This window comes from Nannobrachium achirus (assembly GCF_963921795.1).
Source record: "Nannobrachium achirus genome assembly, chromosome: 1".
In the NCBI taxonomy this organism is placed as follows: Eukaryota; Metazoa; Chordata; class Actinopteri; order Myctophiformes; family Myctophidae; genus Nannobrachium; species Nannobrachium achirus.
Genome location: NC_137810.1, coordinates 36,273,024 through 36,287,695, shown reverse-complemented (window position 1 = coordinate 36,287,695; position 14,672 = coordinate 36,273,024). Strand labels below are relative to the sequence as shown.

At 43.8% G+C, this 14,672-nt stretch overlaps 1 protein-coding gene across 1 annotated transcript in view; it reads left to right on the top strand.

Moving 5' to 3' along the window:
- The window catches only part of negr1 (neuronal growth regulator 1), a gene marked incomplete at both ends in the record, with an annotated part of 253,490 nt that overhangs the window by 187,557 nt on the left and 51,261 nt on the right, over positions 1–14,672 (top strand). Inside the window, 2 exons of the mRNA XM_080736118.1 lie at positions 210–330; positions 5,732–5,880. Coding sequence (XP_080592244.1) covers positions 210–330; positions 5,732–5,880 — 270 coding nt within the window. The remainder of the gene's footprint in view (positions 1–209; positions 331–5,731; positions 5,881–14,672) is intronic.

Genomic DNA, 14,672 nt, shown 5'->3' with positions numbered 1-14,672 from the left:
TTATTCTAAATCATTTTTAAAATGATAAATACAAAACAAATGGTTTTGGACATAACAGTGCAAGGTTTCCACCCGACAACAACGATTTATTCCTAGTACGCGCTTATGCATCTGGTTTGGTTTTATTGTTTTTGTTATGTCCTTGTGTCAGCCTCTAACCTCTGTTCTCTTCTCTTCCTCTCCTCTCCTCTTGTTCTTCCTCCCACCAGTTGCCCCTTCTATTCATGAGATGAAGAGCCACGGGGTCGGCCTGGGACGCACGGCTCTGCTCCGGTGTGAGGCGGCCGCTGTACCCGTCCCCACGTTCGAGTGGTACAAGGGCGAGAAAAGGTGAGACGCAGAGTGGATTGCCTGTCCTATCTTGACATTTACCACTGCATCGTCAGCACCGCCTCCACCAGAGGTTCAACGCGGTTGTCAGTGCAAGGTTGGGTGAATGCGCGGGGACTTGTTTATTTGCAAATACTACTCACCCTTTGTTTTATTTTAATTAATGAGTTGTGAGATGGGTGGCTGTTGTTGTCACTGTCATATAGGACAATGCAATGAGTGCTGGGCAGTTGAGGAGTGCAAAAGAAAGAGTACAAGAGAGATAATTTGGTATGCTTTTATGTGATTGACAACTTTATTGAGTTGTCCCGATGTGCTGAACCCCGCCTGTGTCTCAGCCTAGTCCAAGCAGTTTAAAACATAACGATTCACAAACACAGGTCTTATGATGAGCATGCTATGAAAATGTGTTTACTTTTGAAGGGAATCCTTGCACACTTAGTGTACTGTGATGTACTTACTGTTCATCAACCATTGCTAGACACTTGGTAAGTTACCTTGATCGTTTCAAAGGAAAGCCCATGTTTTCTCACAGAGACACCATTAGATGAGCCCACATAAGTGATTTCTGTCAAGCAAAGCTATTTGCACCTTGTATTCACCTTGCACGCTAATGAAATGTTTGCGTAACTCTAACAAACAACCTAAATCATTCATCGCATATACATCAATCAGTGTGCATTTGAGTGTTGGTTGTTGAATTTAAAAACCAAATTACCCAATTTACCCACCATTTAGCCACTCCTGGTGAGCACAATTTCAATCATCAACTCACACTGTGCTAATTGTAATTATGGGGTTGATCTCAATTTATTTGAATTGCTAAGGATGAATGGCATGTTGGCATGATTCTAGAGTTTAAGGCCTCGCTCTTTCTGTGTGATTTTTCCATTATTATTTTTTTAATAAAGCAAAATGAGCTATATTTTCATTTGTCGTCTTGAAAAAGATCCAGGTGTGTTCTGGGATTGCACATACTTGAGAACGCATGAGTAACGCAGCTTTAGCGGAGGACCTTCACATTACCTTTTACCCGTTCCTCTGCTGAATTGCTGTTTGCAGGAAATGACAAGCATCTCTCTCTGTGCATTTAGATGGTGTGTGGTTGTTCCAGAACTATCAATGCTGTGGTACCGCCAGTTTGTCTATATCTGAATTAATGAGACAGTTTTGACAGGCAAATCTTTCTTTTGAGGAGTCTCCGCATTCAGTCTTGAAAGGCAGAGTAGGAGAGCTGTTTTCACTATGACAGAGAGGAGAACCACCGCCTTGGCTTTATGTCATACTGGGGAGGAGGCAAGCTGGCTCGCCGACTCCTGCCGAGATTATCAGTGGATGTTCGACTAACATTTGAGGAGGCCACAGTGGGAGAGGGGAACAGCAGATGCTTGGAGATTTGCTGGACATAAGGTCACATGTCTCGCCTCGACTCGGGAGTGCTTTCGCAGCACCAGTCATACCAAGCTAACGTTTCGCAGGGGGCCACAACACGGCCAAGATACAAACCTGTCCTCTCCCTTGAGGTTTCCTATGGTCTTATAACCAATGCCAAGTCATGGTATTAACAGCACAAACAACCTCAGCCTGTCATGCTCTCGCCATAACAACATGCGGCCGTGCGGCATATGCTCTTACTCAACAATTAGGGGCCTTACATCATCACGGGCACAGATGCCGGGCACAATTGGGGATAGTGATTTATAATGACGCCCCGCTCAGCCGCAGTGGAACAATGTGTGCCATGTGGTGGTGCCGCTGCAGGTTCCACCTCACCCTCAGGTCATTCCTCTCTCTCCTCCCAGTCCTTCAAACCATCTCTCGAAGACAGGCACGTCATGCAGGGGATAAATGGATCTATTCAAGAGAGGGGTGATGGAGTACCATGCGCTGTAGAGACCCACTAAGGATGATAAACATCTCCACACTCCTTGACTCGTGTCATTCCCTCCTTGATACCGTTTTTTAACCTTTATTTTGTCCATGGAAAGTTGAGAAAGTTGAGAAAGTCGGTTATACAAATCCACACATGGGAGCTATCCAGCACACCTAAAGGCATATAACATGTTGGCCACCAATGAACAGCTCTGCTATGGGAATTTGGGGGATGGGGTGGGGGTTAAACATCTTGCCCAAGGGCATGTCAGCAGTTTGTTAAGGGAGGGGAGAGGGTTTGCCTTTGACTTTATCCAGGCTGTCTGGGATTTGAACAATGCTTTTCACCTGCAGGGTGTTCGAGGCTCCATAAAAAAAGACCTAAATCGTAAAAAAAAGAAGAAAAAAAGAAAAGAAACAAACTCTGTAAAAGTACTCAGTCGTACTGAATTAATTTCTGTTCTTACTACAGTATATTGTTCAATATACCGGTATTCAGAATCTGACTATACTGCATGCCCCCTTTTGTCCTTTTGTTCCCTGGGCCTGGAGTACTGCATGCTATTATGCAGACCATTCAGGCAACCATAGGAGTTTACTGCAGTAGTTGTGCCTGTTTTGTTAGCACTAAGGGAACTGTATATGGCGATCAGTGCACAGGTCAGACTGTACACCCTGAGGCTGCTTCTTGTGATGGGAGTCAGAGACAGCTAAGGATTTATAAGGAAGTGCATAGATTTGAGTTTGAATTTAAAGCGCAACATTATGCAGAACTTCAAATGCGTGACACTGCCTGCAGCTCCACGACTATGGCGGATTCATAGATATCCTGCTCTGACCTCCAGAGAACCATCAGAAAGGCCAAGGATCTGTGGGGGTCCGTTGGGTTGCCGGCTCTTCATCGTTTAGCTGGGGACCATGGACCTCTGGTTGAAAACTACTGAGCTAGACGATGTACTGATTGGGAGGCAGGGGATGGATACGGATGGCTGAGCTACTGTATTAGAGAGATAGTGTTGGCAGCAATATTGGGGTGATTACTACTATATACTGTATTTGGTGAGAATAAGTATTTTATGATTTATTTTCTTTTTGTTTTTGTGTCTTGTTGTATTGTTAAGTTGTTTGATGTTGTTCCCTATGAGTTGTTATGTTCGTGATATATTGTCTATCTTTTTTTTTGTTTAATACAAATATTGAGACACAGAAAGGCCAAGAATAGAGTGGAAGATCAGTTTAAAACGTGAGGAGTACCGTATGTGGCGGGGCTTAAGAACCTGCTGAGGGAGAACCTGCTGTGTAGAGACTAGAGCGCCTCTACCTTCTAACCACCTGCCCACTATACCAAGACTTCAGAGACACATACTTCCCACAGATTACACACACCCAAAGTGAGTTTGGAAACATGACCAACGACAAAAAACTCCCTTACCTACAGTACTGTGAGAAATACAACAATGTGCGAACACAGCAGCAAGATATGTGAACTGTTACGATAAAAGAAGGCTATAGACTGGAACACAACCACCCTAAGGACTACAAACCATTGATTGACATATAGACCTACTGCACATACAGTATGGAACAGAGCTGCTATAGTACCTTTAAATGCATTTTTCTTTTTCTGAGAAAAAACAATGATGCTATTTGTTCCAAAAGCTTCCAATGCGACATAGCTCTGTTTTTATTTTATTTTGACACTTACTTTGTTACTTTGTAACGTATGTTTTCTCATGCCAATAAAGCTCCTTTGAATTTAATTGAAATGAATAGCTTTATCGCTTAGTTTGAGGTAAACAGCCCCAAGGTCGGGGTTCAGGGCCTGCAGTCGACCACGTGCAGCTGGATACCGGACTTCCTGTCGTGCCTTTGTCGGGTTCTGAGAATGAAAAGCACCGCGTCTGAACCACTGGCCCTCAACATGGAAGCCCTCCACACACAACTGTGTGGCCACGCACAGCTCCAACGTCATCAAATACGAAATGATGGTGGTGGGCCCGATCATCAGAGATAATGAGACAGCCTATAGGGGCAAGACCAAGGATCTGATGGTTGGCTACAGCAGGGGTTTTCAAAGTGGGTGACGGGGCACCCTGGGGTGCCGCGACGGCAGTCCAGGGGTGCCGCGAGATAATTTGATAATATTTGGGATTTATTTGGACACTTGAAAAAATATTTAGTATCATTTTAAACTCGAATTACAAAGTTATTTTCAGTCAGTTCTAACCAAAATGGCTATTATCTCAATGTTTTCCTTGCAACATAATCACTAACATATCGTCACTGTCGGGCAGAAACCTCGCATCTCCAAGTTTCAAATGTGTACGTCTTTTGCCCTGCTTAATCATACAAGACTGTCTCACAAAACAGCCGATCTACAAGCACACAAAACAGCCGATCTACAAGCACACAACGCCTCGCGATGCGAGGCGTTGTGTGCTTGTAGATCGTCTGTTTTCACTAGTTTAGTACATTTTATAGATGATAAATACAAAACGGACGGTTTTGAACATACAAGGTTTCCACCCGACAACGATGATATGCTGTAAATATAAGGTGCTGGGAGTGAAAATTATAATGTAGGGGTGCCTCGGATTAAAATATATATTTATGGGGTGCCCTGAGACAAAAAAGTTTGGGAACCCCTGGACTACAGGAAGCAAAGGGGAGCCCTCATCTTCATCGACTGTGTAGCAGTAGCTTCCTCGTACACTTCTCTGAGGGCTTCACATGAGCCACACACACCCGAATATCGAATGCATCCTTACAAGCTGCATCAGCACCTCATATGGAAACCGCGACCATCCTCGATTGCGGACCACTACAGAGGGTGGTGCAGGCGGCCCAGCCCATTCAAAGGAGTGAGATTCACTCCCTCCAGGACATTAGACACCAAGCGGTGCAGCCATGGCTAAACAGATCATCTTATTGAAGAGAGGGTGATGAAGTACCATGCGCTTTATCACCCTAGCCATGATCTGTTCGCTCTGCTACCGCAGGTGATACCGCTGTATCAAATCCCGAACGAACAGACGAAGAGACACTTTCCACAGCCGGGCCATTAGGCTGCTGAGTAGGCACTGGGCCGCGTCGCCATATCAGTCTTACATGCTCCCATTACATCGGTACTATCACTATATACAGTAGTTGACCATAGATATGCTTCCCTTTCCCATAGACATGCATATTTGATATCTGTTATTTGATATCTTTATTTGCACAAAAGAGACTGAGAAACTCTGTCTTTATTACATACAGTACTTCATGTATATCTTCATGTACATTTGATATTTGTTTTGATATTTGATATTCTTTTTTAAATGTCACTCCAGTTCGTGGGTATAGCTTGCACAAAAAATTATTCCACCCACTCTTTTACACCCCGTAAACTTGTGATGTGACAATAAAGGGAATTTTAAAGAATATCTTGCAGCCTACTTTCCTCCCTGTTTCATAAGCGACACATGCATGCGCGTGTGAGGCTATAATCAATAACTTTGTTCCATTGTGGTGTGCATTGCATTTGCAGGATTTTGAAGGGTCAAGGCATCGACATAAAGAACCTCAGCACCAGGTCAGTCCTCACAGTGACCAACATGACAGAGGATCGCTATGGGAACTACACGTGCGTCGCCACCAACAAGCTGGGGACGGCCAACGCAAGTGTGCCTCTCATTCGTAAGTCGACGTGGCTACTCGCTCTACCTGTGTGTGTTGAACTGGGTTGCTGAGGTTTCCAGAGAGCTGGATGTGTGTTGAGGGTGTGAGTGGGAGTTTGTCCTTTGAACTTCATCATTGATGCAGGCCTTGACCTTTGACATTGACCTTTGACATTGATGCAGGCCTTGACCTTTGTGTCCAGAACTTAAGACCACGTATGTGCATTACATGCAGTGCCATCACATGTTACAAAGGGAAAACAAATATATATACAGTATTTAGGCCCAGCTATACGTTTGTGCGAGTGGGAGTACTGTGTGTGTGTGTGTGTGTGTGTGTGTGTGTGTGTGTGTGTGTGTGTGTGTGTGTGTGTGTGTGTGTGTGTGTGTGTGTGTGTGTGTGTGTGTGTGTGTGTGTGTGTGTTTGCATGTGTATGCAAAAATGTGCATATATATGTACGCGTGCATGTACTGTACTTCATATCTGCCAAAACAGCAAAAAGTAGGGCGGGAAAATGCACTACACCAAAACTTCCGCTTAAACACGAGAATAGGGGAAAGATTCCTTTTGATGTTTGCACTGATGAAAGGCGAAAAGAGGACTTCAATTATTCACCAGTTTGCACCCCGCGCACACCCGGGTGATAACATTGGCCCTGGTAGACCAGTGATTCTAAATACAACAGATATTTCTGTGTGGCTGGCAGTCATCAGAGGAGTGCCGTGGCACTGCTGCTTGTGTATGCACAAAGAACATCAAAGGCTTGCCTGAGATCCTCCAATGGATGATCTTAATGTGACACCAGCGCAGCCTCAAAGGCAGGCAGCTCAACACGCAGGCCTCACAATTCAGACAGCACTGATAGTTCCTACTGCTGTGCTGAATATACCCCTTTTCACAGTCTCTCTGTCACCATCTTTACATACAGTGTATACAGTATATACGCACGTCTAATGTTCTGTCTCTCTATATCAATCCTGTTTTCTTTCTCCAACCCTCTCTTTTTTCCTTCCTCGCTCTCTGTACATTGTTCTCTCTCTGTCTCTGTCTCTGTCTCTCTCTCTTTCTCTCTCCCCTGTATTTCACTCCCTATGTCATATTTGCACACATTCATGCACACAACACCACACACGCACACACACACACACACACACACACACACGCACACGCACACGCACACACACACACACACACACACACACACACACACACACACGCACGCACACACACAATGTCCCTCATGATTGTTGCTAATGAAAGAGGGCCAATTCGACTGTTGCCCTTAATGAGAGCTGGCAAGTAATGTCCGCAGTGCACGGCACATCGGCGCAAATAACAAAACCCAGGGGTTGGAATTCACCACGGATGACTTTGTCCTCTTATTTTAGAATCAGTCAATAGTTATTGATGAGGAAGATGGGGAATGGAGAAAGGGTCATGCATATTTAATAGTCCATCATACAGTACATTGGGGAGAATTTAAAGCCTGCGAGGCAGCGATGAATGTGTTCCATTTAACAGTTGTGGAAATTGTCCAGTAATATATCTTAGCAATGTTGATATTTTCATTATCAGATAGAAATGAGCGAAGATTGTACTGCACTGCACTCAACAGTGCTTATTTCCAGTATACTTAAAGGGCCTACACCATGCTTTTAAAACTATATTTTTTGTATAAATATATGCTCAAAATTGAGTCTTAGACAGGTCTTAACCCCCAACACACACCCTGACCATTCCTCTTGTTTCTTATAGCTGTGCTATTATTAGGCCCTGCAGCTGCAATACCAAAACGGCCTTTGTTTGCTCAGTGGCGCATCTAGTGGGGTTTTTCCACCCTCCGGAGAAGGGTGAAGGGAGAGGCGGGGTGGCCAGCTCTCTATAGCCGGGGACAGCGATAGAAGAGGCGGCGTGTAGCCGTGGATAGAGAGAGGAGAGGTGGGGTGTGGAGCTCTTTCTAGCCGGGGACAGTGATTAAGCTCTCTATAGCCGGGGAGAGTGAAGGGAGGACCGGGACAGTCTGCTTGAGCTGCTTGTCGCGGCCAGGACCGCCGCTCTGTCCACCGGGTCGGAGCTGCTTGTCGCGACCGGGGCCGCCGCTCTGTCCACCGGGTCGGAGCTGCGGCGGTCCCGGCCGCGACAAGCAGCTACTTGGTTAAGAAATCGTGGTGGATTCGGCCACCGCGGCTCGCTCCCACCCGGCCACCGCGGCGAGCTCCGCGGCGAGCTCCCACCCGGCCACCGCGAGCTCCCACCCGGCCACCGCGGAAAATTTAGGCCCAGGCTTCAGAAGGCCTCGGATCATTAAAAATAGGTCTTTTGTTTCCTTGTTAGAAGGGACGAAGCTTGGGTCCTCGCAGTCTATAACGTCACATTTATAGTGCAATCCAGGAACGTTAAGACTTCTCCTTGGACATGTTGATAGCAAAAATGTTCATAGAATAAAAGTGAGTGAGCAGCCCCAGAACAGTAAGCCAGCTGCAGATGGAAGTGGAGGCTAAGCAAATTAGAAACAAATGAGGGGCTGGGTTTAGAAGAGTAGCTCTGGTTTTTACCTGAAGGGCGGGGGGGGGGGGGAACGAGAGTGACGTCACTCTCGTCAACTCTCAGAACAGCACTGTTCTGAGAACCCGTGGAAAGCTTTTCATCTCTGTCTGCCCAAAACCAGAGAAAGACACAACGGTCAGAAATAGGACTTTGTGAGGATAGAAGGTGCCAGTGGGACCCCAAAAAAAGGTTTTAAAATAGAAAAAGTGAAAATTCATGGTGTAGGTCCTTTAAGATACTGATTATAATATGTTTAAATGAGGGTCATATATACTCACTCAATATGAAGAAATTCAGAGGAGCAGAGGATGCAGTATTCAGGACTTAATTTGACTTGTCTCTTGTGAGAATGTAATCCTGAATGGGTCTTATCCTTTCATTGGTGTAAATCCACTTTGTCTACAGCTAACAGAATCACTTTAAATCACATCCCGGCAAAGGGACTGGTGGTTTATCATCGCTGGTGGAATGAACAGTGACTTTGGAAATACTATACAAACAAATGTACCTACCTCACAAGGCAGGCACTGGAAGTGGAAGATAGCTATAGCTTGGTTGACCTTCAGAATGAAAATGAGCTATTGAGCTACTGATCTGCCCTTGTGCAACATCTACTTATGTTTGATACATGGGAATTTGCTATGGATTATTATGCTATTTTGGTTGTAGTTTTGCATGGTCAAGTGCTCAAACCGTATTATAGTGTCTGGAGCTGAGTTCTTCCATCCGCTAGTGTTGGTGCAAGTGATTGGAATAGGAAGATATGCTGTATTTACACAAGGCAAATGAAATGTTGTCTTTTCTTGTACCCCTTGTAGACAAATATACCTTCCTACACGTACCGGTATGAATTTGAACAGATATAACTCATTACACCAATAACTTCCTACACATACTGTACTGTATGCATTTCATCAGATATAAACTTGTTATGCACACTGTAGCACCTATTCACATATTGTATACATTTCATCAGATATTTCATCAGATATCTGCTATTTCATCAGATATACTGTATCAAAGGCTCTTTTACCACGCTAATTCTCAGGCAGCCCAATTTCCTGGTTTTTGGTGCTCTTTTCCTAATCCGCGTGCATTACTACCTGCTGACACTGTTTTGTGTCAGTGTGTTAGTTCTGTATTTCGTTGTTGTCGGGTGGAAACCTTGTATGTCCAAAACCGTTTGTTTTGTATCTAATCGTTTTAAAAAATATATATTTAAACTAGTGACAATAGAGGATCGATCTACAAGTGCTTGTAGATCTGCTATTTTCACTAGTTTTGTGCAACAGTCTTTGTATGATGAAGCAGGGTTTTATAGAAGATTTACACATTTGAAACTTGGAGATGGCCGACAATGATAATTTATTGGTTGGTCCTACTCTATCTATGTGTCTATCTATGTGTCTGTCTGTCTGTCTGTCTGTCTGTCTGTCTGTCTGTCTGTCTGTCTGTCTGTCTGTCTGTCTGTCTGTCTATCTCTCACAAAGTTATCACTTATTCACCATACTGTATGGTAGTCGTCAGATACACGTGTGTTGCACATAATCACTTCCTACACATAGCTGCATACATTTCATTCGATAGATCAGAGTGCATGTTGCACCCTGATCTATCTAATGATAGTGAAGGAAGCGAACAAGAGCGGCAGCACGAAGCAAAATGTAATGCGCGTGGAGCTGACACAACGGGTCCAACGACTACATCAGATATCAGGAGTATTGCTCAATGGGTTCCCTAATACTTGCTGCATTCCCTAATAAAAATAACAATAATAATAATTAATACATAAATAAATACATTATGTGTAGTTATTAGTCACCCAGAAGTTGATAGACTATATGTTACGGAGACCTGTATACCTAAACCCTACTCTTGCTATCAGAAAACAAACCCAGTAAAAACTAAACAAAAGGTGAGCTTTTTGCTGCTATTCATGCTTCTTGTTTGGTTCCATGTGCTATTATTGTTGTGGTGTGTTGTGCCAAATACTAAATTGCACCTCTTGCACCATCTTGCACCTCTTGCACCTCTTGCACCATCTGAAAATGTATCATCAACATCACAGACAATTTGGAGGAGATTTGTGTTTGCCCTGAAATGACACAACCCAACAGAATAAATTTGCTTTTTTTTTCAACGTCTTCAACGTTTTCAGGCCAAGGACCCCTTAGTTGAGAGAGAAATGAAGCAGGGACCCCCACAACTCATTTGATTATAATTTAACTGTTTGACAGCACAATCATCAGTGTATTTTGGATTGTGTTTTCAGATATTTAACCACTTGAACCGTCAATACTTGACCTTTCACTCTGTACTTTGAGTGTTCTTTTTTCCTGTCTACACCAAACCTTGCAGCGCGAGGCATTGTGAGCTTGCAGATCTGCTATTTTTGGCTAAAGTTCTCAGAATATGTACTGTACGCTAGGGTTCAAGTGGTTATTATAAAAAAGGTTTCTACACTCAAAGATTTGGAGGATCCCCTGTAGTAACTCTGAGGACCCCCTACGGGTCCCGGACCCCCTGTTGAAGACCCCTGCTGTAGAAAGAGAAAAAGTCAACATTAATAATCCACAATGCAACATGAGTTAAAATACAGGGACAATTTCTATAATGTATGTTCTCTATTACTCATCAAATCACTGTAAATCAGTTTCATCAACCGTTTGCTTCATGCTTAATGTGACTTAATTTCTCAACAAATTGTGATAGATATAGCTGGCTGTTGGCTGTTGCCCTTGAAATTACCCATAAACAAGCTGTGAATTTATTTTTGGGCTACTCGTATCTGATTAATCTGAATATAACTTAACTAAGAAAAATTAAGAAGAACAAGAAGAAACGCTATCCATAAACCGTGGACAGCATAAGTTGGCTGGACTGTGCCTTGTAAATTAAGTGTCATGTATCAGAACAGCTTGTCTCTCTGACACACGCGTGCGTAGTTGTCCCGCTGTAAACCCCGATGTGACAATTATTTCTTCTTTTGACTTGTCATTTTGTATAAATATATTCTGTAGAATGGATAGTAGAGGGAACGGAACTCAGACAAAAGGCAAAGGCCATTTACTCCCAATTGTCCGGGGAGTCTTCCACCTTAATTGGTCAAACTCCTATCCCCCAGCCAACCTCAGTTTAGCCCTGGTGGCGATTTTCTCCATTTATACCCCCTTCCTCCACACACACACACACACACACGCGCACGCACACACACACACACACACACACACACACACACACACACACACACACACACACACACACACACACACACACACACACACACACACTTTCATTTCCTCCACTTTTCTTCTCCTCTCCACGCTCAACAGAGCAAGCCTGTTGGCGGTGGCGAGAAAGAAGAGCTACTCCCTCCTCTCTCCCTCCCTCCTCAGCCTCCCAGGTGGCTAGTCGGTTAATGAACGTCGTGTTCGTTTGTCACGCTTATCAATCAGCGCCTGTGTGTAGGTGTCGTTTCCGACACGTCTCCTCATTTGTTGTTGTCGATGGTGTTGTTGTTGTTGTTGTTGTTTGTACCTGTTCTGTGTGTGATTGTACCCGAGTCAGGGAGCAGAGATGCAGGAGAATGCATGCATGGGAGCCAAAGGTGGGATTTATCTTGACTTGTGGGTGAGCTGGACTGAGTCAGTTGAGACCAGGAGGCTCACCTCACGCCCACCCTGGCCACATTGACAGCTGCTATAAAGGAGCAACAGATATTTAGAGAGATCCATTTGCTGTAGGCTTAACAATCAACAGCCCTCCTTTCCATGTAGTCACAACAGTCCAGTATACATAACACTCACAATAGAAGCACACGTCAAAAATATGAATGTAAGAAAATGTCTACCTGTCTCTATTTTCCACTATATACAGTATATACTTGTTCAGCTTCTCCCTCTCCTTTTTCATTTTCCTTGACTTTGCACTTTTACTCTTTCTCTCAACAAATCAATTTTAATTTCTGGCTTCTTCATTCTTTTCGCCTTTTTTTGTTCTTTTTGCTGACAACCAGTTTTACAACTCTGAAAACCAGTTTGGGACTGAGTAGAGCCCAAACCACAGAAGCCACGTTTTGACCAATCATGCATGTACTGTAGCAAATGAACGGAATGTTGAATTTCTTGACCAGTCGTTTCACCACAAGCAAGAGCTGAACCAAAATATACCCACGCATTCCATTTTCAAACCTGTGAACACCTGTGAACTAATGATATTTGCCAGTCTATGAGTTTGAGTTGGCTAGATATAAGAGGGTCATTGTGTGTTATAATGGGCTGCAGGCCAAATCAGTCTCCACTAGGGTTGGGATCTTTTTAGATTTTAACGATGCCGGTTCCATAATGATTCCCTCTCAACGGCTCCGATTCCTTAACGGTTCCCTTAACGATGGACCCTTAATGGACCCTTACAGGTCTGTAACTCTGAGAGTGTATAAAAGGAACCGTTCCATTTGTACTCTCTCAGAGTTATGGTGGTCATTGAAAATAATTAATCAGAACGGGTACACATTATTGTGTATCATTATTTTATGCTTTAACTATTGAAAAATAGCAGACGAGCTTGTAGATCTGCTATTTTTGAAAAATCCTGAAAATTATAATTTTTACCCGATACGTATAAGTGTCTTTTGAATCCTTCTAAGGTTTTTTGAAAAACCTTTGTTTCTATGTCAGCAATCTGGCCAGCCATCGTCAAAGAAAAGGTCGTTTTCACTTAAATGGAGCTCAGCTAGTCTGTTCTTGAGAGACTACTATGTCAGTGGTTCTCAAACCTTTTCATGTGAAGGACCCACAACATGATATTTATTTGGCCACGGACCCCCATCTCAAAATATTTAATTCCAGGGACCCCCCAGAAGCAAAATTTTAGTTACAAACGTTCGCTTTGAAAATACATATATTCAAAGATTTGCACACATTTTCACGACTTTTTCAAAAATAGCAGATCTACAAGCTCGCAGCGCGGCACTCGGTGCCGCGATGTGAGCTTGTAGATCTGCTATTTTTCACTGGTTAAAGCATTCAATAATTCTGGGCCTAAATGGGTTAAGTTTGAGAACCACCGGTATTATTATTATAATTTTTATAGCAGACGTGAAGTCCACATACCAGCTCTGACAGTGTGATAAAACCCGTTCTGGTAACGGTTCCAAATGTGAAGGAACCGATTTCCGATTCATCAATGTTGGATCTGGTTCCTCCGATTCCGAACACCAACCCTAGTCACCAGTAGGGCTGTGAAAATGTGCCAAAAATAGCATTCGAATATTCGCCCGAAAATCCACCGTTGATTCGAATAAATTCGAATATTCGAAAATATCGAATAATTCGAAGCATTCGCAATTCGAAGCTGTTTATTCTAATCTTTTTTTTTTTTAAGAAACCTTTTTCTTTAATTATTTATTTTATTTGCATTGTTATATTGCTGTTGGTGTACTGACACATTAACTTGTTTATTATTGTGATGTGTTATCTGCTTATTGTAAATTGCTTTGGATTAAAAGCGTCTGCTAAATGCCTAAACTGTAAACTGTAGACAGTCGCGGTCGTGCAGCCAGGTCCGCGTTGGTCAGGGACGTGCAAAGAATGTTAAGAGAGGCAGGGGCTGACATTTCTAAAAGGGCATTTTGGTGGACAATTCTCTCTTAAAAGGGCAGGGGCTCAAGCCCCGTTTGATGTCTGTGTGCACGTGCCTGCGTTCAGTGCGTTAGTAAAAGCAAGAGCAGCTGCCAGAATCGCATCGTCGTTGCGAAGCGTCACAGCAGCAGCCTGTGATGGAGTTGGAACAGCCACGACATGAAACGAGCAATTATAATCACACCAATGGAGTATGTTTTGGTTTGAACCAAATTAGGTAGTCTACAAGAGTGTGACGGAGGGACTTTTACCGTTACCGTGGCTGCGTGCGGGGAGAATGACTCGTGAGAAGAAATCCATGCTTTGTGTTTTTCGGTGGAGAAGTCTCGTTGTCCGGCTTCCCGTCACTACCAAATGAGTTGCCCGTTTCAGCTTGACTCGTTAATCATTCTGAATCAACGTATTAAGTTTAAAAGCACTGAGTGTGCAGTGCACTGCGAGGCGAGTGCATCTCTCCACTCCGTCGGAATGGAGAGAGCCTCCCTCCCCTGCGAAGCGGACGACGGCCAGTGACAGTGTGAAGGGAGTCAAGCAGCTGGAGGTTTATTCTTCGCCGTATGACGGTGTTGCTAAATAGGCACCCTTAATATACAAGCCCACAACGTATTGGATCAGCGACGCATT